This window comes from Populus nigra, chromosome 4 (assembly GCF_951802175.1).
Source record: "Populus nigra chromosome 4, ddPopNigr1.1, whole genome shotgun sequence".
NCBI classification, from domain to species: domain Eukaryota; kingdom Viridiplantae; phylum Streptophyta; class Magnoliopsida; order Malpighiales; family Salicaceae; genus Populus; species Populus nigra.
In genome coordinates this window covers 12,302,815-12,325,130 of record NC_084855.1, presented here as the reverse complement: position 1 = coordinate 12,325,130, position 22,316 = coordinate 12,302,815, and the positions used below count along the sequence as shown (strand labels likewise).

General features: G+C 34.6%; 2 protein-coding genes across 5 annotated transcripts; both read left to right on the top strand.

Annotated features, from left to right (window-relative positions):
- The first annotated feature begins 598 nt into the window (after window positions 1–598).
- LOC133691408 (C-terminal binding protein AN-like) lies at window positions 599–13,499 on the top strand. 2 transcript variants are annotated; one of them, XM_062111901.1, is made up of 9 exons: window positions 599–1,636; window positions 2,746–2,969; window positions 7,220–7,826; window positions 8,274–8,442; window positions 8,533–8,663; window positions 10,797–11,597; window positions 11,700–11,747; window positions 12,364–12,477; window positions 12,788–13,063. In XM_062111901.1, exons 1-9 carry the CDS (start codon window positions 950–952, stop codon window positions 12,857–12,859), a joined length of 2,853 nt encoding a protein of 950 aa, XP_061967885.1. In that variant the 5' UTR covers window positions 599–949; the 3' UTR covers window positions 12,860–13,063. The 2 variants fall into 2 exon arrangements, 1 of the variants encoding a protein (XP_061967885.1); XR_009841670.1 differs by lacking the exons at window positions 599–1,636; window positions 2,746–2,969 and adding an exon at window positions 13,154–13,499 and having other exon boundaries at window positions 6,970–7,826; window positions 12,788–12,922.
- A 3,244-nt stretch (window positions 13,500–16,743) lies between these two features.
- Window positions 16,744–21,834, top strand: LOC133691007 (protein REVEILLE 5-like). 3 transcript variants are annotated; one of them, XR_009841564.1, is made up of 8 exons: window positions 16,744–17,348; window positions 18,146–18,203; window positions 18,978–19,101; window positions 19,214–19,390; window positions 19,491–19,619; window positions 20,332–20,570; window positions 20,760–20,819; window positions 21,320–21,378. XR_009841564.1 is itself a non-coding variant. In XM_062111314.1 (8 exons), the coding sequence occupies exons 1-8, from the start codon at window positions 17,023–17,025 to the stop codon at window positions 21,340–21,342; spliced, it is 1,002 nt and encodes a 333-aa protein (XP_061967298.1). In that variant the 5' UTR covers window positions 16,745–17,022; the 3' UTR covers window positions 21,343–21,834. The 3 variants fall into 3 exon arrangements, 2 of the variants coding, with proteins under 2 accessions (XP_061967298.1, XP_061967297.1); XM_062111314.1 differs by having other exon boundaries at window positions 16,745–17,348; window positions 20,332–20,441; window positions 21,325–21,834; XM_062111313.1 differs by having other exon boundaries at window positions 16,746–17,348; window positions 20,332–20,441; window positions 21,320–21,834.
- Window positions 21,835–22,316: the final 482 nt, after the last annotated feature.

Genomic DNA, 22,316 nt, shown 5'->3' with positions numbered 1-22,316 from the left:
ACCCCCCCAGGCCCCAGGTAAGAAAAAAAAATTAGAGACATCATGAAGCTGGTTTTTCGGTCTTATTTTTTTTTATTGTATTTGAGATTGTGATGTGGGGTATTTTTAAAAGTATTTTTTATTTAAAAATATATTAAAATAATATGTTTTAATTCTTTATAATAGCACATAAAAAAAATATTAATTATTTATTTTTTAAAAAAATACAATTCAACAACACTACCAAAAATGATGCTTTTTTTAATTTTCGTGGTGAAGTGATATATGAATCAACAGGGCGGGACCAAAAAAAAGTACTAAGAGTAGCCGGCCTATTCTTCCCTGCACTGCACTATCACGTCACAGGCTCACAGCTGTTGTGAGGTCCAGCTGTCTGGCTAATGCCTGCCACAATTTTCTTAACCACCAACAAATACAATATAGCACAGTCCCATTTTAACTCATGATGCTCTGAATCGAGGTGCAGGCCCATTCTGTGAAGTCATCTTTTCAAGACCCACATGCTAGCCCAGACCAGTTTAGGACATGCACTTTTAACGGCGTTTAAGTTTCCCGTTAACATCCAGCAAGAGCACCTGACGACGACACGTATTAGTTAATTACAGTTCACAGTTTCTTCCTCCTCCTCCTCCTCCTCCTCACTATTTCTTCTCAAAAAATCTTGACCTGGTGTGTCTCTGTCCTTCGCATTCGCAACATCTCCTTAGACACTCAAAATCACTTTTAAAAGCACTGATTTCTCACGTAAATATTCAAACTCAAAACCCTTTTCCTCTCCAAAAAAAAAGGAAGAAGCCTCATCCCCCCCACAAACATTGCTTCTAATCCTCGCTCCCAAAATTCCAAAAAATAAAATCTCAAATGATTTAACAAAAAAAATTCAAAATCAAAATCAAAATCCGGAAATCCCCATTTCTGATTCCAATTTGAAGGAATTAATTAGGGTTCAATGGATCAAAACTACAACGAATCACATTCCTACAACAATCTAATAACGAACAAATCATCTTCATGGCTCGAAGTCCGGTTATTCTACGTAAGAATAACTCCTTGCGTCATCGAAAGCGTACCAGGCCACCTAACCCTTCGCCATCTCGGTCGTTCAATCAGCACTCCACTTGAAATCAACGGCTCAAAAATCCCCGCTGCTGATTCCGCCACCTTAACCCTCCGTCGCGACCGCCTCAACAAGGAATTGTCAGAGGTCACGTATGTTAGCACGGACAGCGTGCGAGTCACCTGCGGGGTTGAATTCGAAGTATTGGATAACAAGGATATGGTTTTGTGTGGGTCGTTGGAGAGGATTGAAACGACATCGTGGGGGAATAATGGGAGTGTAGGGGGGTTGGAGAATGATGCAAAGACAGGATGGTGCTTAGAGTGCTGTGTGGCGACTGGTGTTTTTGAAGGGAAATCGGTGTTTAAATTGGGGGTTTCGGCGCCCGTGATCGAGGTTTATATTGCTGGTTGTTGTGGAGGTGTTCCGGTGATTTTGACGAAGACCATTTTGGTTAGTCCGAGGAAGAAAGCTTCTAGGTATGCGATGCTTGATGCGATTCCAGAGGATGAGGAGCTGGACAATAGGAAGCAAAATGGTGGTATTAGTAATGAGTTGGTACGAGAACGCAAAGTTCAGGTAAATTTATCTTGTTATCATTAATGCTTCCCTCTTTGTTTGGAATTTTAATCGGAAATACAATGATTGAAAAATAAGTTGTTTTGTTCTAGAGAATGTTAAGTGAGGAAATGCAGGTGTTTTGCTGTTGTGTATTGGTTGTTATATTGCAGGGAGGTGAAGTTGTGAGTGTTGCGGGCTTTTGTTTGCTTGCCTTTTGTAGTAGCTTAATTTGAATTGAAGTTGCCCGAGTTGAGTTAATTCTGATTATGAGTTTATAAGTTTTGTACATCGCAGGTAATGTGGATTTTGATGTTGATTTGTATCGTTTTAAGTTGTAGTTTTGCAATGTGGTCAAGGATCAGTGCATTAGATCTGCTGGTACTTGTTCTGAATTGTTTCCTGCGAACCTAAAATTGCATTACGATTTTTGTTTTCTTAATCTATCAAGGGCACCCACTTTTTTGCATTTTGTGAGAAGTAGATTCTTGAACTACTTGATTATTTGGTGAGAGAGAGAAGGTAGCTTGTAAGACCATGATTGGCACACGCAAGCAAATGGAGTGAAAAAAACACCTGTTGCCATTAAGAATCTGAAAATTTTGAATATACTCTATTTTTGTTAACTCAATATCTGTAATATATGATGGGGAGTTAATTAAGATCTCGGAGAAGGCCAAGGAAGATGTTAAGATGATAGTATACAACAAGCATCTCCCTTCTTGTAATTATTGCCACTTGTTTAGGTCTGTCAGTCAATGGCATTGTGCGCAACTCGGGAGTTGATCATAAATGAACTGGATTGTGTGCTTTTATCTTATCGAAATAAATCATGCAAATGCATGTTGCTCAAAGGAAGGAATCATGGTCTTCAAGATATTCAACTGTGGATCAGCCGTAGAAGCTTTTTGAGGACATCTTTTTTCATATTTTAATCAATATGAATCCATGATGTGAATAACTGCTCAGGTTCAGTGCTAGTACAAACATGATTCAATATGTCTAGGGAGGTTTCCTGATGATGTGTTTTGGGAAGGTTATTGACGCATCAGTTTACTTGGAATAGCAAGCCCTCATCTATAATTTGTGTTATTCCAGTTGTCTCATTAATAGTGGCCCCCCTTGTGCAGATTGCTGAAGCCGAAGGTGATGATGGCTATGATTCAGATGAGAAAATCGGAAACAGATACTACTCACAAGACATGTATTATGGTGAGGATGGACAACTTTCATGGTTTAATGCTGGTGTGAGAGTTGGTGTTGGAATTGGCCTTGGGATGTGCCTTGGTGTTGGCATTGGTGTTGGACTGCTTATGCGCTCTTATCAAGCAACTACCCGGAATTTTAGGAGGAGGTTTTTATGAACTTCCATCTAATTGCTTGCTATCGTCTATGAACAAAAACAGTTAGAGATCTTTCAGAATTTAGAAGCACGTCTGTAATATTGCTCAATGTATGATGTCGAAGATGTGGAACAGATAAGGCAGGCTTGATCTGTTAAGCGTGAGTTCTGGTAAATGGCGTGGAGCTTGTACAGCATATTTGTTTTGTAGTTTTAAGATCTTTCTTGACAAGGAGACCAGCTTAAAGTTCTTCCTCTCATTCCTCCAGTTGCTTATCAGACCATGATTTATATTGGTCCACATGGATGTAATGCAAATCTGCTTGAATATTTGGACTAGCCGAGTTTTGGCGTAGGCTATGGAGGGATTGACAGCTTCAATCGTCTGATGAACCTGCAATAGATGTACAGACCTGTTCACAGGCCTGCATGGGTTTTTGGTGGTGCAAGTGTGCCTCTCTAAAAATGCACATATTTCTCTGAGTCTTGTAATATATTTGTGTAGCTCTCTATCTCCCTGCTAGAAGTGTAACGTGGTTCTTCTTCTTCTTTTTTCTTTCCTTGCTTCCAACCTAAACTGCTGCTCATTTTTGCATTTAATTAATTTGTTCCAAGCTGCGTGTTGCCCCTCTGAAATAATGGAAAGTGTTTTTAACCACATATGGGAGTGTTGTTATTTTGGTGATCTAATTTTTGCTATCTTCTGAGTTCTGAGGAACCTAGAGGCATTGAGCCAGGTTTTTATTCCCATTTAGCCTGAGGATAGGTTATGAAATGCTAGTTTTTTATGCACTTATGCAGGACTAGATATTTGAAGTCTCCTCTCGTACTCTATGATTCGTGGACATCTTTGCTTAAAATATGATTGACTTGTCACTAGTAAAAACAAGGGCTTTATTTAATTCAAATTCTAACTTCAAATCTTTTGCAGTGCATGACCTTGCTTGGTTAGTCTGTAATAAATCGAAAGGGATAACAACATATTATACATATAAATCCAACTGAGACTTTGGGAACGTGATGTAAAATCATATTTCTTTAAATTTTGATTATTATTTTTATTTAAAATTATTTTTTTAAATTTTTTTTAGATTGTTTTATTTTAATATATTAATGTTAAAAATATTTAAAAAAAAATTATTTTAATATATTTTTAAATAAAAAATACTTTAAACTCCAATAAACAATGGTGAACTCCAATAAACAATGGTGGACAAAAACAAATTCTCATCTCCTGGATTGGTGTGGACAATGGGTGGCACCGCTTTAATGGTTAGCTTGTGACGGATCTGTTGGTGGGTGTTGTCTGGTTTATAGAAATGACCAGGAGAGAAAAGTACAGAGCAGTAGGAGGAAGAGAGTGTTTAGAAGGGAAGTTGGCTGGTGAGGGTGAAGTGTGACAACCTTTTATATATATATATATATATATAGCTTGATATAATTGTAATTATTTCAAATTTTAGGGCTGTTGATGAACTTGGGTTCGGGTGTGATAATATTCATACCCTACTCGACTCGAACTTACTTAAATCTGATCCAAAATTAAACGGTTAAAAATATTTTTTATCTATTTATATTTGTTTCGAGTCGATTTCAAGTTGAAGTAAAATTATACAGAAAGATTTCCATAAGGTTATTTTTACAACTTTATACGAAACAATAATAATCAATTTACTTTCTTTCTTCATAAAACATCAAAAATATTTTATTGTTGTTTTTGCAAAATCAATAGTTTGATCGCAATTTTGAATGGGTTTCACACAAGCTTTTCCATTACCAAACACTTTTACAAGTATATTTATTTTAACTTTTATAGTTGAGGTTGAGGTCAGGTAGAATCTAATTATACATATTTTTTTTCTAATTTTTTTAGCAGGTTCATATACAAAACTCAACTTCAACCTTTAAAACAAATAAAAAATATTTAGTTTAAAAGCATGATTGACTTTTTTTTAGTAGGATCAACATAAAAAGTATTTTTTTTATTTTTATAAAGTATGATTTATATTTTAAAAGGGTTGTACTTTATTAAAAAAAAATTACATCTCCAAAACAAACACATGATTAATCCTTTACAATCCTGGTACTGTGGGCCATTTAAAATTGGACCCCTTCCTTTACAATCTCTGCCTATTTTTAATGAGAAAACATAATATTTGTCACTGAACTATCTATAAAAATTGTAAAATTCTTTTTGTTTCCTTTCTCCTTTTCTGTTTTCTTCTCCTTTCTTTTCTCCTCCCTCCTCCCTCCCTCTCTCTCCCTCTCTCTCTCTCGCTTCCTTCTCTCGCTTCCTTCTCTCTCTTCCATGTCACCCAATTCCATGACCAGACCACCTTTAAACGCAAAGTTGTAAGCCAAGCGAACTATACAAAACTAGATTTCATTCTCCCTTCACAATTTTCCATTATCGTGTGCCTGTAAGCTCTCTGAACCAGTAAATTTATAGACATGTAAAATCTCTCCTAAATACCTCACATTCACGGCCTCAAATTCACAAAATCTCCCTTAAAATATAGGAAAAATAATATCTAAAAAATAGTTCTTTACAGTAATGTCAGATGGTGGTGCTTGAGGCAATGATAGCAGTGCAAGTATTTGATATCAATGAATATAAATATTATTATTTTAAAAAAATCCATTCTCGTTTTTATTTTATTTCCACCTCCTTCCATGAAAATAAAGCTGTGTAATTTTTATTTTCATTTTAACTGAACACCTCCAAAATAAAAATTTAATTCTCACCATTCACCTTTTGTTGCCATACACCTTGGAAGTGTAAAAATGAAGGGTTTTTTTTTTGCCTCCCAGTGTAGCCTAGCCCAGCCAGGTTCTTGACTCTTTTTTTTTTAACAAAGGCCAGTTATTGGTAAAATTCACGTAAAATAAAACAGGTAAAATTCAGGCTAGTAATATCAGAAGTCCTTTTATTTTTTTTATTCTCTTAATGTGGCCCTTCGTTAATTATATTTTTTAATATATCCTTTTATTTATAATGTGTTTTTTTTTGCGTTCAAAAAAAACTTTTGTAAATTAATTATTTTTTTCTTCAAATTATTATTTTTATATAATTTTAGATTGTTAAAAAAATAAAAAAATATTATTTTAATATATTTATAATCAAAAACTAATTTAAAAATCAACCACTGCTGTAATCTCAAACACCAACTAAATCTTTCATTATTTAAACAAGGCTTTTTATTCAAATTCAAATATTAAATATGGAGTTGGCCAGACAAGGGAGACCCATTACTTGTTCTTTCTCCTTTACTTTTACTTAGGATTAAGCTAGCTTAAACTGTTTATTAACTACAACTAAATATAAAAATGTGATAAGATTATATATGTTAATTTATCATCAAAACTATAGTGTTGATGTTTATTACAATTTCACAATTGAGATGTATCATCGATGCATAATATTAGCAAACTTAAGATTGGATTAAAAAAAAAAAGGTGAGCAGGAATATCTTCTGCAGGCTAACTTAGAATTTATATATGGTTGCTCATGATGGTTACTGGAGGTTTACATGGCCGTTAATTTCAGGACCTGTGAGATTAGTTGAAGTACGCGTAAGTTAGCCCGAACACCTATGTTAATCTAAAAAAAAAAAATTAATGTTTGAATTTGGACATAAAAACTTATTGGAGGAGGGTAAGTAGCAGGTCCACATTACAAAAATCAATAGATAGAAGGTCATTGTGCAATGTTTTTAAAGAGTAAACTAAACAATTTTACTTCAACTCTTCAAAAATCAAATAACACTCAATGGCAAACAAAAGCCAAGCGAGGTCGTCATTACAATTTTTTTAAAAAATTATTCTGATTTAAAAATATATTTTTATAATTTATAATTTTTTTCAATATTAATATATTAAAATGATTTAAAAATATAAAAAAAATTCAAAAATTTTTCAATTATACAAGAAACCAGATTAGAAAAATAAAATAAAATTAAGAAACCGCATAGCCTTGAGGATATTACTGCAAGTTTTCAAAAACTTGAAGAACCAGGGGTCAGATCTAGTCTAGTCCAGTGCCTAGACCAGCAAGGTACATTTCACCCTCTCCGATAACATAGGAAGCAAAAACGAACCAACTGAAAAAACGACACACCATCAGTTCTCTCTTTCAAGTTTCATTTCACCAAAAAAAAAAAAAAGGTGCTCTCTCTTCTCTCCTCCTCCTCCTCCATTAAACCCCAAAAAATGCCCCAAATTCCTCACTTTAAACCCTAACTTGAACAAAAATTGTAAATGAGCGCCACGAATAATAGATCCTCAACGACAATGTCACTCCACCACCTTGCCACTAACCCTCCTCCCCCACAACAAAATCTCCCTCTAGTCGTCACTCTCAACTGCATCGAAGATTGTGCCATCGAAAAAGAGTCCTTATCCGGCGTCGCTTCAATCGAACACGTTCCTCTCAGCCGTCTCTCCGATGGAAAAATTGAATCAGCGGCTGCCGTCCTCCTCCACTCCCTCGCTTACCTCCCACGCGCTGCCCAACGCCGTCTCCGTCCTTACCAGCTTATCCTATGCCTGGGATCGGCTGACCGAGCCGTCGACTCGGCCCTCGCTGCCGATTTAGGTCTCCGGCTTGTCCACGTTGACACTTCTCGAGCCGAGGAGATCGCGGACACGGTTATGGCTTTGTTTCTCGGCTTGCTTCGCCGGACGCACTTGTTATCAAGACATACGTTGTCAGCTTCGGGTTGGCTTGGCTCGGTACAGCCTCTTTGTAGAGGAATGAGGAGGTGTAGAGGTCTGGTATTGGGCATTGTTGGTAGATCTGCATCGGCTAAGTCTTTGGCTACTAGAAGCTTGGCTTTCAAAATAAGTGTTCTTTATTTTGATGTGAATGAGGTATTTATTTGTGCATTTTGAAAAATCTTAGTTATTCAAGCTGTTTAGTTACGTGTTGATTTTGGTGCTAAAGATGTTATCTTTAGATTGTTTTTGTTGCTTGTGAATTAAATTGAAGAAAATTGTTATTTTTTCAATTGATGTTTAATGTTAGAGCGACTCAAAACTTTCGTGTTTTATTGATGTAATTGATTTATGGGCATAAGACAAATGAAGTTCACTTTGATGCTTTATGAGGTTTATGTGGAAAGAATACATTTTGTTTCTGTAAATAGTTCCAAATTAGTTGTTTATGGGGCCTAGTGTTTACTTGTAGCTGCTCTCTAATTTAATGCATGGAGTTGCTTTGTGCGCTTTTCTGCTTTCAATTTCTGGTGCACAGTTTATTTGTTCTTTCAACTTGGACTTGCTCTTTGTTCATTTTTTTTCCCAAATCAAATTATGTAGGGGCCAGGAATATTAAGCAGGTCTTCTATTGCATTTCCTTCAGCTGCTCGAAGAATGGATACTCTTAATGATTTGCTAGCTGCTAGTGATCTTATTTCACTTCACTGTGCTTTAACTAATGAAACTGTTCAGATTATTAGTGCAGAGTGTTTGCAGCATATAAAGCCAGGTACATTACTCTTACTCATTTTGAAAAGTTTGCGATAAATTATTTCCTGTTGGTATTTATGTTGAAGGAACCACTTTTGCTTACTTGCAGGGGCATTTCTTGTGAATACGGGCAGCAGTCAGTTGCTGGATGATTGTGCTTTAAAGCAACTTTTGATTGATGGGACCTTGGCTGGTTGTGCCTTGGATGGTGCTGAAGGACCACAGTGGATGGAAGCATGGGTATGTATGATTTATGAATTGGATCACATTGTTATTTTTAGGGTATCTATAAGCAGTTTGAAGGAAGTGTGTTATTTCATGGTATCTATAACATTTCGTGTACAAATTTGAAATGTCAGTTACTTTATAATTAATTGATAACCTACTCTACCCCCTCCTAAATAACTAAGTTAATTGGGTTGGGTTGGTTAGGTTGACAAACACCTCTAGTTCTCTATGTCAAGTATCAGTGTAGTGGTAACCAAATTGCTAAGCGGTATCCACTCTTTCCAGTTTAATTGAAAAAAGGTTGTGTGGAGTATAGGTATTCCTATATGTTGCCCCCCCCCCCCCCCCCCCCCTCTCTTCTAATCACTTGATTTCTATTGTTCTAAATCAACCATTGCACTTTTGAGCATGCTTGTTTCTTAAGAAATCTCTATTCTTTTCTAACTTTGAGTTACTTGATTATGGATCGGAATAAAACCAAATTCTTTTTCCAAGTTTTAGAGGATAAAGTCCCTTAGGTGGCATCGGTTATTGTCTCGAGACAGTAGAGATGAAGGCAATCGGGATAGATACCTGCTTTGTAGCGCAGACAGGGGTAAAACTCATTTTTGAATTCGTATCCTGGATAAAAATTGAGCGAATTTATGTACCTCTAAAAAAATTACAGACGGGACATGTCTTAGACACGTAAATAATAATGTTTTTCCAAAAATGTCCTTGAAAACATTTTAAAATTCTCATCTCTATCTCTAACTTAAGATCCAAACCATTAAGTTTATAATATTCAATTTCTACCATTGAATTTGAAAAGGAAAAAATAAAAGAAAAAATCATAAAAATAAGAAAAACATTAAGAAAAGAGAATAAGGAGTAGACAGATAAAATTTTGGCTAGATAGGATCAAACCACCAGTCAATACTCCTTCAAAAGAAAATGCTTGTCATAAGGAATTCATAGACACAAAAATTATACTATTTTGTCACAAGGTTTGAGAGAGAGAGATTTGAAGTTTTATATCTAAATATTTTAAAATTGAATTTTTGTATTGATTTGCTGGTTAATTTGTTTTTTAAGATTATATTTGTGTTTAGAAGGTTTAGGGGAGTGTTATATGTTTTTCAAAAACAGCCAAAAAGTGATTTTTTCATGGTGGCTGGCGCGCATGCCGGATTCCAATAGTCTCCCAAGAAACATGCGAGACTTGGTAAAGAAGATGAAGATAGACAACATGTCATTTTCCTTCCAACTTGCATGTCTGGGCTGTGTCCCAGCGCAGGCACACCTGAGCCTGGTCAGATTGAGGCTGGATGATTCTTCTTCTTTTTATATATATATATATATATATATATATATATATATACACACATTTTTTTTTATGTGTATTTTTATGTTAAAATTTTCTTTATCATTCCATCAAATTAAAATTGAAGAAAACTAACTAACTGACTAAAGTAGATTATAAATTTTCTTAATTTATATTTACAAAAAGAAAAAATGAATTAGCCAAAGTAAATTACAATTATTAGACATTTATTAGATAAATAATGTTTTTTCTAGAGTTACATAGAAATCAAAATAATTAATAATTTATTGAATTAATAATTTTTCTGAAATTGACATAAAAATATTTTTATTTTTACCATAATGTGAAATGAAAAGAGCTATATTATTATTATTGACAAATTATTGAATAAGACATGAGTAATAATGAAAAAAAAAATTGTCTAGTGTTTTAAATGTGTCGTATAAAAACAAAATAATACAACGGTAAAGAGTTTTTCTACATTTTGTATTGTCTTGTATATCATCAACCAAATAAACACTTTATCTTGTGCATTACCACCAAAATAACTCCATCTTTACCCCTGTTCCATCTCCATCTCCATCTCAACTCCTTTGTATTGTTCTCTCTCGTCCCTTCTGTCTTTGAACAAAAACCAATGCTAGCTTATTGTTACACTTCCTACCTAGATATCATATGCTGAGCAGCAATTGTTGAGGTCTCAAAGCTTTGAACGTGCTCTTTGATTTTGGTAATGTTTGGAAAGATGTGCTCTAAGATTTTATGTGAATGCTGTATGATATTTAACTCGGAATACAGCATCTCCTAGTCTGAGTGATCCATCCCATAAACTATTGCTTCAGGTGAAAGAGATGCCCAATGTATTGATACTTCCACGCAGTGCAGATTACAGTGAAGAAGTGTGGATGGAGATAAGGGACAAAGCCATCTCTATACTGCAGTCATTCTTCCTTGATGGGACTGTACCAAAAAATGCCATTTCTGACGAGGAAGAGGAAGAAAGTGAAATAGGTGAGGAAAGCTATCAATTTCACAGACAAGACAAAGAAAGTACCCTGCAGGATTCTGTTGTTGAGCAACTGACAAATGATGTTCAGGTGACTCTAGAAAGCTATCACAAAAAAGTCACTAGTCAATCAATAGAATCTACCAGCAAAGCTCAGGTTTCTGGCATGTCTCAAAATATGGCCACAAGACCTGAAGGAAGACGGAACCGATTAGGCAAGAAGGCAAAAAAAAGACACGGCCATCAAAAATCCCAACAGAAATCAGGTGATCCTTCTCAATTAGAGAAAGAAATTACTTCACATCAAGAAGATGATACTGCTATGAGTGGCACTGATCAAGGGTTAAGTTCTGGTTCTCGGTTCGCATCCCCTGAAGACTCAAGGAGTAGGAAAACACCGATAGAATTAACACAAGATCCAACTTCTGGCCAGCTTTCAAGATCAGGCAAGAAGCTCAGTGGAAAGTCTGACAAGCTTCTCAAAGATGGGCACATTATAGCTTTATATGCAAGAGATCACTCTGCACTCCATGTCTCCAGGCAAAGAGTTAAAGGAGGTGGCTGGTTCCTGGATGCTATGTCAAATGTGACAAAAAGAGACCCTGCAGCACAGTTCCTTGTTGTTTTCAGAAGCAAGGTTTGTTTGGCAGAAATTTTTCCTTGCTTTTCTGTTGTGTAATTGGGAATGGGTTTAACTGTTGAGTTAGCTGATGTGTTTTTATGGATACATTTTCTGCAGGATACAATTGGGTTGCGATCTTTTGCTGCTGGTGGAAAGTTATTGCAGGTACTTTATATCTTGTAAGATTGAGTAGCTAGAGAGTGCTGCTGTGCTTTATGTTTAAAAGTTACTGCCGATGGAACTAATATCTGCTCCAAGTTCATGTCCTGGCAAGTTGTGATCATTATATGGTCATGCTTTTTTTAACTAGCTTTGTTCCTTTTCTTTGGCTGATAGGGCCTCCTTTATACATGTTGAGTTCTCGTAAAATGCTTATAACTGGGGCATGCTTAACCTTTGTATCTGTTGTGGTCCATAAATATCTTTATTTTTATTGTATTGCTGCTTTATGGTGGTTTACTCTAGGGAAGTGGACTTTTGCTCTGTAAAATCAGATTTTGGATTTGACTATTTTTTGGGTTGCATTTTTTCAAAGAACAAGATACATGTTATTATTGTTTAATCAGGCATTGTATCTGTTCTCATTGTGATCTTTATTCTTGAAGAAAAATAAATATTGCATTTAAGAGCATGTCCATCTTTGATCCATGTCCTGTTGTTTATTTTCCAGCATGATTGAATAAATGCATAACTTGCAAATATTCAAGTATCTTAATAGTAAATTAAATGTAATTATTTGGTTGCTTGGGATTAAGGTTAAATTCTATCTTGAAAATTGCAGATTAACAGAAGAACGGAATTTGTCTTTGCCAGTCACAGTTTTGATGTTTGGGAGAGTTGGATGTTAGAAGGTTCTTTGGAGGAATGCCGGCTGGTTAACTGTAGAAATCCTTTGGTACTCTCTCCCTCTGCATTAAGCTGCAAGATAATTTTCCTCCAACTGTCTTCAATTCTGTTAAGCATTAATAAACAGAGATTTATAATGGTTAATTATAGCCTTGCTAAAACATAGCATTGATTAGATGGTTGCTATGGTTGATTGTTCAGTTCCGCATTGTTATGCACACAAGAAGGAATTGCATGAAAGTTGATAAATATGTCATGACCAACTTACCACCCCCTTCCACCCAGCACATGCACAGAGAATACAATTCATGCACCTGTCCTTTCTCTCTGAATTGCCTTAATTTGCATAAAAATTACAGGCTGTTTTGGATATACGCATTGAGATTCTGGCAGCCGTGGGAGAAGATGGTGTTAGTCGTTGGCTAGATTGAATTGTGCAAGCAAGAGTTGAGAAACCCAACCTTTTTACCTGCCCATTATGTTATTCTTCTGAGGTTTGTGTTTCCTCAAAACAATTTGTAAAGCATTCTTTTCCTTTTTTTTCCTTACTGGTGTTGTAAGTTATCAGCTATATATGCACCCATTGCCCATGGGATGTTTAGCCTTCTGCTGAAATGAATGTACTTTATAATTTACGAGAGCTGTCCATTTTTTCTTCAAATTTATGATTCTTTCTGCTGTAATGAATTAATGAAGTTCCATTAAAGTGTCCATTTTATTGGTAGGTACTTGTCAACCAATGTGTTATCATCCTCTCTAGCGTCTAGCTTTTATGGTAGCTGCATTTGCGTTGTTGATTCCGGGCTTGTGAAGTAGTTCTTGACTGGTAAGAACTTCTAAAGTCGATAGATGAGTTCACAAGGCATGAATATAGTTAATTCAGGTTTTATTTTGAATGATGCCATAAAAACCTTGATGGCCGTGAAGTCAGGTTTTTTTTTTAAAATCAATGTATAAGTTTATCATGATTTCTTCACCTTCTCCTTGTAATGTTTAATTAAATGCACTCAGGCCATCTCAAAAGGCTAGGGCTAATGGCTAATTGCAGCATGCATACGGAATTTTCTTTTAGGGTCAGAATACATAAAGACAGACGCTAATGGTTTTATCTTGTGCCTGCAAGTATCAAGGTTGTAGACCTTGGGCGGTTAGGTTTTGCAAGTTCTTCCCCAGTGACCTGCAAAATCTTAGATTTGGAATGATAAAGCCTTGAAGGTAACGCAAGATCCTGCTGGCTGGGTGTGTTTGAGAGTGTAGTTGTGAGTGTTTTTTTAAGTGTTTTTTACTTAGAAATTCATCAAAATAATATTTTTATTATTTTTTAAAAAATATTTTTGATATCAGCCTATCAAAATAATTAGAAAACACATAAAAAATTATTAATTTGAAGTAAAAAAAATAAAAAAAATTTAATTTTTTTAAAATACTTTTAAAATATAAAAACAAATATACAATACAAAAACAGCACCACTAAATATGCAATCGCCTGCAAATTGGAAAGTGAAACCTCACATGGTTTTTTGGAGCCCACAACATCGCTTGAGAGAGCGGAAAACCATGGGGGGAGGAAAGCTTCTGCTATCATCATTCATATAAAAGTGCTTAACACCTTCCAATCAATGCCTGCTGGTCTCGCATTGGCCATTTAAATGATCAAAATAATTGCTTAAAATCTCTTACTCGTACTTCATAATTCTAATTTCAATCAATATTGTTTGATATCAACCAATGTGTATGAACTAATAGCACACCATCTTCTGCTGATGCGGGGGGCGGGGGGGGCGGCTGGGGACAAATCTCATGTTCAAGTCATACCATCGGTTGGAAGCTCAATTTCTGAACAAAGCATCCAGATAGAAACGTTTACGAAAATCTTATTTCTTACAACCATTTCTTGGATCCTATAGCGTAGGAAACAGACTCGTTTAATATCATGATCAACACTTTCTTATTGCCTAAATATGCAGCATGTTGCCTTGGATACCTTGTTGCCGGTTGCTGCGAGGGTATTTGTTCAGAAAAATATTTGTGGGGTCTTCAGTCAATACAGCGACTAACGGAGAACAATTTCTTGGCGGTTTTCGATGAATAACTGGGGATACCAGTTAAACTCCCCGCTCAACCATATTGTATTTGCTAGTTCCAAGTTTTGATAAGCATAAATCAGCATTTCACATTATTATATTAGTAGATTAACATAAACTAATTGTGGAGCAGAATTCACTCTTTCCTCCTCACAAATCACTCACAAATCACTCACTGATTACTTCAACATTAATTTTTTTTTAATTTTATTCTCTATTATTAAGTTTGTTTATCCTGATCTCATGATACAAGTTATAGATTTTCTCATGATACAAGTTATAGATTTAAAGAGTTAACTCAAGTTTTTTTAATTAATTTGTTTTCTTAATTAAAAAAAACTAAAACCTCATGGGAAAGTATCGTAACTCTAGACTCATTGTTAGTATTCATTGAAACGGTGTAATAATGTTTTTGTCTCTTCAAAAAAAACTTAAAACAGGCTTAGAAAGGTATTGAGATTTTATTGCATGATCGATTTGTCAATTATAAAACAGAGCAGGAAAAAATAAATATTTTTCCTTCATAATTGCATCGTAAAACGATCAAAACAATATTGGAAGCAAAAAAACTAAATTTGATATTAAAGGGTATTTTTATATTTTTCATTTTTACTTTTTAATTATAACATTTTATTTTTATTTTTTTATGTTGATCTTGATCTTGATCTTGATTTTATTTTATTTTATTAAATTAATTTTTTTCAATTTCACCCTTCAATTAAATATAAAATTCATTTTGTATCTTAATTTTAATCATTATTATTTTAATTAATATTTTTTAAAATCCTTTTGTATATGAATGTTTTTAATTTTATTATTTAATATTTAATTAATAGAGAATTGAATATCATGATTCTTTTAAATTAGGTTTCTTAGATTTAATGACTTGGTATATGAGTTTTTTCCATAAAAGAAAGGTTGAGGTGCCTGTTTTATGTAATATTCTAGATTGGATGCGTTCTTGATTATTGAAATTGCATGTTTATTATGATCAATTATTTGATTTCATATTTGTTGACCTCATTTCAAAATCTAAACATATTTTTTTGAAAAAAATAATCCAGCCCCCGAGGAGTAATGCTGGTGTTAGCTAAACGAAAAGGCAAGAATCAAGATATTTGAAACAAACAAGCTGACGATCCCAAGCCCCAGGTGTCTCTCGACCGTACTAGAACTTTCAAAATTCAACCTTTTCCGGTGTCTCCTAGGAAGGGTGCAAGAGTCACTTCGGATAAGAGCCAGACGTGGCATTATCCTAACCGTTGACGTGAAGATTCTCGAATTATAATTATATTTTCTGGTTCCAATATGCTGCCACGATGCAAAATCTTTCAGTGTAAAGGTAATTTGTATAAGAAATTATAATTAACTAGCATATTATTCTGTATTTTATAGGGGGTTAATAATAAAAAAAATTTAAATATAAAAATTTATAAAAATTATATTAAGTGAATAATCTTAGTTCTGATTACACATACGAGTCCAATAACATTGGATCTAATGATCAAGAAGTCCAAAAACTTATTGTATTTGTTGTATGAAGGGTAATTAATGGTCAAAATTGTATTTTTTGTTAATTTTTTTTATTTTTAGATTGTTTTGAAATCACAATGTCAAAAATAATTTTTTAAAAATAAAAATATTATTTTAATGTGTTTATAAAGAAAAAAATTAAAAAACAATAATTATTGTAATTTTAAATATCTTTTAAGATATTTATGAAGAAATAATAGATTTAAAGATGATTGATAAAGTGAAAATCATATAATTAAAAAGGTTATGGATTTTATTAAAAGAAATTACAAGCATCACTCAATTTCATGAATTAGATGCTTGATGGTGTGTGGTAATTTATTAGTTTGGACTAAAGAATATGTTGGAGACAAAAGCTTTGATAAGATTTATATAATAAATCTTATCTTAATCTTATAAAATGACTCTTTAAATGTATTTTTTTGTATTTCAATATCTTGTTTAACTCCCCTAATTTCAGAGTTTCTTCAAGCACCAACCAGCTTTTGACTTGTGGCGGTTACCAAATGTGACTTCCACACTTTAAATAATATTTAAAAGAAAAAAACACATAACAGCTACTCTAATTGCCTGCCACTTGCTGAATCCACAGATACCCCAACTCTCAGTTCTAGACAGCTCAATACTGCCACGTGTGTGTGTCAATATTAAAGAAAAGAATAAAAAAACCCAAAATCTAAAACATTTATAAACCACACATCTCTTCTTCTCTTCAGTTCCATTGTCTCCCTTTTCTTTCCTTCGTCGCTCTTACAAAAACAGAACCCTCAGTACAAAAACCTTAATTAAAACAAAAAAAAGAAAAAGAAAAAAAAAGACATCTATTTCTGTTTCCTCACTTCTGAGCAATCTCTTGCCTCCCTTTCTCTACTTCTTGCAAAACAGAACACACAGCACAGAAACCTTAACAGGAAAACCAGACCATCCATAACAACCTGAACCGGAAGATAATCAGAGTCGGTTTTTGTTTTCTTTCAATGGTGTCGGTTAACCCTAACCCGGCTCAAGGCTTTTATTTCTTTGATCCCATGAATAATAGTAATATGGGGTTACCCGGTCTCGATTCCCTGCCGCCACCACCAACAACAACGGCAGCTACACCATCCACTACTGCTACTGCTCCTGCTACTAATACTTGTAACAATACAGTTTCGACGGTTAATACTAATAATAATCATAATAATACGGTGATGTCGTTCTCGGAGGATTCGAGTAAGAAGATCCGGAAACCTTATACTATTACTAAGTCTAGAGAGAGCTGGACTGAACAGGAGCATGACAAGTTTCTAGAAGCCCTCCAATTGTAAGTATCATTATACTTCTCCTCCCCCCCCCCTCTCTCTCTCTCTGTGTCTGTCTTTTTTATTTATTTATTTTTGCTTGTTTGCTAGAAAAGAGATTTGGATTTAGTTTCACTTAATTCACAAAATCTCAGCTAAATGAAAGAATTTGAATAAAAAAATAATAAAAAGTTTTTCGAGTTCGATGTTAATGATTGATATAGTAATTTGGTTTTTTTAATTAAAACATTTTTTTCCATTTTAATTATAGTTTGGATTTTGAACTTGGGACTTTAGTGATTGATTAAATACGAGAATTTGAAAACAAACTGAGGGAATAAAGGGTTCTTATCGAAGTTTGGGTTCTGAGTTTGCTTTGTGGTGTACGCTAGTGTTAATGAAAGCATCTCTCTTTTTTTTAATTATTATTATTAATTTTAATTGTAATTTGGTTTTTGAAACGAGGGCTTTAGTGTTTGATGCAGAAGTGAGAAGATTGTGGGTTGCTGAGGAATATGGCGAGAGCAATAAAAGTGAAAGATTTTGAATCTTACCACTTATTTTGGTAAAAATATTATTGTGTGTTCTGATTTTTAAAACAATTCAGTTTGTCACGTTCATCAAGCTCTGACTGCAATGCCTAACATTCAAACTTCTAAAAATCTTCCTTTTGGTCTTAACAAGCAGAAATTGTTATTCAGTTGCGTCACTATATGATAAAGCTTTCTATGGGATTATCTATGTCAATGTGTGTGTAAGGCATATGCTTTCTGACTTGTCGGTTAATAGACCTTGTGCTCTAAAATTCTTTTGGTTACAGATTTGATCGTGATTGGAAGAAGATTGAAGCATTTGTTGGGTCAAAGACTGTCATACAGGTATGTTAAACAATCTAATCTATCTTCTTTAGGCACTATATGATGAGGCCTTTACCGTGTATGTTTCACCAAAATAGGGTCTTTGAGGGAGAATTAGTTTACAATCCTACTATTTGGTGTGTTTTTTTCACGAGGTGATTGCTCCCTTGTGATAACAAGCTCAATAAGTTTACCACTTGGAAGCTATGGTCCTTGTTAGCATGGCATGATTATTTGTATATCTTGATTGTGTAGACTGTTGCAAATACTTGAGTGGCAGGTTAGTTCACCTTTTGGGTTTGATTTTCTTCTGTCTTATCTACATTTTCCATTTGATATTGTTGTCAACATATGCTTATGAGTTTCATTTCGCATAATCATACTTGAACAAATTTGTTAGTCAAAGTCATAACACCTATCTATTGCATACAAGCTTAAGTTTCTAAAATGGTAAAGATAGTGTCGTTATAATGGTCATAGTTGATCAAAGAAGTGATGAAACTCCCTGTTTATGAGTTTACTTTAGACATGTCCTTAGGATGTGGTATGTTACTGGTACCTGAAGTTAGAAATTTTACATAAAGCCTTAATACACCACTCTCAAGTCCCTAAACTCAAATATGATTCGAGGGATTTTGGCCTCCTGAGCATAGGTCAGGACTACATGTTCTTCACTGTTTTCTTGTGCTTCTGTGTGTTTGCATGGGTGTATTTGAATTCAGTCACAATTACCAGTGAACCACATGTTCAGCATCAAAATGTTTGCATTTAAAATGTAATGGATGTTCTTGGCAGATACGGAGTCATGCACAAAAGTACTTTCTGAAGGTTCAGAAGAGTGGAACAAGTGAACATGTACCTCCACCTCGGCCAAAGAGAAAAGCAGCTCATCCCTACCCGCAAAAGGCTTCTAAAAGTGGTTAGTATGTTCTGCCTTTGTGTTAAGGCTTTGAGAGGGTGGGAGGAGTTTGTGGATTGGATTGAATGACTGATTCTGGACTAACCTTTATTTGTTTGTGCATTTCTAACAGCTGTTGTTGCATCACAAGCGACTGGGCTATTTCAATCTTCATCTACTTTGCTTGAACCTGGATATCTCTATCGGCCAGATACAACATCAGATCTTGGAAATCCAATTACCAGTGGATCTTCATCTACCTGGAGTTATAACTCTGGACCACCAGTGAGCATGTCACAGATGACTACAGGTTTTATTTTTTTTCTAGCTCTCTTCCCCCACCTCTTTTCTTTTCTTGTACAGGAGCTAGATTTTTTAAAGTAAAAGTTTCAATTATCTTTTTTTCTCAGATGATGCGGGATTGGCTGGGCCAACAATTTCATATAAATGTTGCTACAGTAGCAGTAATGAAAGCACCCCAAGGACTTGGCAAGCTGGCAAAATAATTGATAATAAGGATCAGGGCAAGCCAGAGAGAGGTCAGTATCATGTTTCTTATTTGAAGTTGAGATACAAATGTAGTTGGAAAATGATTGGCCTTTTTTATCTTTTTAAAACCTTTTTTCTTTCCAAACGACGACTTACCAACCTAGTGCATATAAGCTTTAACCATGCCTTTGTGTCAGTTCAACATGAAAACTTGACGTCTCTCCCTCACATGTCAATTCTAGTGGCCTTTCTTATGTTGTTGTCTTGGTCATCAAATAGTGTTGAAAGTGTTTTAGCTGTTTTAGTCGGGGTGAAAATGAAGTTTTGCATTTGGGATTTGTTTCCCCTTATGGAAGGAAAAAGGTTATATTATGCGAGTCTCTCTTTTCATTCATTGCTGCTACCGAGTTTTTCTATATCATCTTTCTTCTTTGCAGCTTCTTAATATTCCCTAGTAGCTCAACAACTATAGTGTTGCTTGTGCTGTATCAAATTGACAATTAGCTTTTCAGTTTGACCATAAAGCTTTCATTGATAATACCCCTGTCAAATTGGTCTGTGGAAACCATGTCAAGCTTCCCTGGTGCCTTGGATAGCACACTTCGTTGTTGCTGGCATTTAGGCCCTTTCTGCCTCATGGATCTGAAGCTCTCTTTTGCATCTGGAGTTGTAAATAGTGTTATGAATTTTGTGCGCTATCTCATCTGCTGGTAAATTTTCTTGTATCCTATGCATAACGCATTCATGCTGTTCAAAATGCAGTTATGCCAGACTTTGCTCAAGTGTACAGCTTCATTGGAAGTGTCTTTGACCCCAATGCCAGGGATCACTTGCAGAGGTTGAAGCAGATGGACCCAATAAATTTGGAAACAGTAAGCTGTTTTTCTATCTTTTATGCCTTCATGATTTCTCACCATGCAAGTTGGGTTGAGTAGGTCAGTTGGGGTTGAGTAGATTAAGCATATTTAGAAAAAAAAAAACCGTGCTGCTTATCTTATGAAGTGAGTGGAAGCAACTTTTCTTCTGCCTCCCCCTTTTCTCTACACTCTTTTCATGAAACTATATTATTGCTTGTACTTAAAAAATCATGGGTTTTGCCTGTATTCGTTCGAAGAAATTTGCCGGTTTTGGCTTTCCTATCATCTGGAAAAAAAAAATTTACTCAAGGGAATTTATTTGGCTTTTCCCAGGTGGTGTTGTTGATGAGGAACCTCTCTATCAATTTGACAAGTCCAGAATTCGAGGATCATGTAAGCACTTGTTTAACACTAGTTAAGCTTTTAACTACGTTGTTTTTTGTGAAATTTACCTGTGATGCCTCTACCCCATCTGAAAATCTGAATTAGGATCCCATTTTCATGCGATCAGACTCAATATTCGTACTTACCTAATCTGATTTTTTTTTCAATTCATATTTGTACCGCTGCATGCCACAACTGGTTCCGTTTATTCACTGGTAGTCCAAGGATACTCCAAAAAGTTCTGATTATTCTCAAATGAGGAAAATTAGGGTTCAATTATTTTTTGCATAGGTATAGATATATTCCTTTTTCATTGATTGTCTTTTGTGGTGCTCAACTAGTAACTTTATGAAATGATGTCACCAATTGGTCTCTAGGTGGCCTGTCATGATCTCTGTATATTTACCATGACTTTTAAGAACTTTCATTTTACCATTTCCCATTTCCACGTGGTATGATTTCTTAGTTATCATGCCTAATCACTGTCACCTTCCATGAAATCCATGCAGAGAAGGCTGCTTGCTTCGTATGATGTTGACTCTGAGAAAGAAAACGCAGGTGGTTCTTACAGCAATTGCAGTGTTGATAATTTGGGCAACCCCATTCCAGCTATGTAAAAGGTGCAATGAAAATTCAGTGAACTTCCTGTATTGTGGACACCAAATAGTAAATGTCAATCTGGAAACGCGAAGGCTGTGTGGATAGGGCAAAGGAGTGAAAGTGTCTAGAAGTTTATCTGTATATATGCGTGTGTTCCATAGCACGTGCTCTTCCTAGTTATGTCAGCTTGTAGTGTCTGTATATACACGTTCCCGTTGCTTGTCAGGACTGTAGGACAGTTTTATCGTATGTTGCAAGGGAGATCTTGTAGGGATTTTGAGTGTGTTTTCTATCAAGTATTACTGTAGGTTTCTTGAGGTTTTTGTTTGCGGGAGCTGAAGTTAGGAGCTGTATCATGTGTATTGACAAAAATAATATGAAGGGGAAACCTTGTGCATATAATGAAGAATTATTAATTAATTAATTTTAAGTAATAAACTAAAAGAGAGAGAGAGAGGTTCTCCAGTAGCTCTTTTACTATAGGTTAACTTTTGCAGTGTGATTTTTGACGTCAGTAAACTTATTTCAACTATAGCTCAAATGTTAAAAAATAAAATTCTAAATTTAATCTTCAAAACTTATTATCCAAATAATAAAATTAAAATAAATTATAAAATTTGAAATATAATATTAAAAAAAAATTAAAACAACTAAATTAAAATCAAAACACTGTTTGATAATTTCTGAGGAGGCATTTGACAGTTTTTTTAAAACAATATTAGTTGTGGTTATAAAACATTAATTTTTTTAATAAAATATTTGATTATAAAATAAATTTTTACAAGCAAAATAATAAAAAAACAAATCTCTATAAATATAAAAGCTTCTACAAAAGTTGGACCATTAAAAAAAACCTACTTAGCTAACCAAACATTTTTTTTACCTGTGGTTAAACGAAAAATCAAA

Coding starts and splice junctions, on each gene's coding strand:
- LOC133691408 (XM_062111901.1), top strand. CDS start 950: ATGGATCAAAACTACAACGAATCACATTCCTACAACAATCTAATAACG. Junction 2,970..7,219: donor ACCCGGAATTTTAGGAGGAG/GTTTTTATGAAC, acceptor ATTGTAAATGAG/CGCCACGAATAATAGATCCT. Junction 12,478..12,787: donor TTAACTGTAGAAATCCTTTG/GTACTCTCTCCC, acceptor TAAAAATTACAG/GCTGTTTTGGATATACGCAT.
- LOC133691007 (XM_062111313.1), top strand. CDS start 17,023: ATGGTGTCGGTTAACCCTAACCCGGCTCAAGGCTTTTATTTCTTTGAT. Junction 17,349..18,145: donor TTTCTAGAAGCCCTCCAATT/GTAAGTATCATT, acceptor TTTTGGTTACAG/ATTTGATCGTGATTGGAAGA. Junction 20,820..21,319: donor GTCCAGAATTCGAGGATCAT/GTAAGCACTTGT, acceptor AAATCCATGCAG/AGAAGGCTGCTTGCTTCGTA.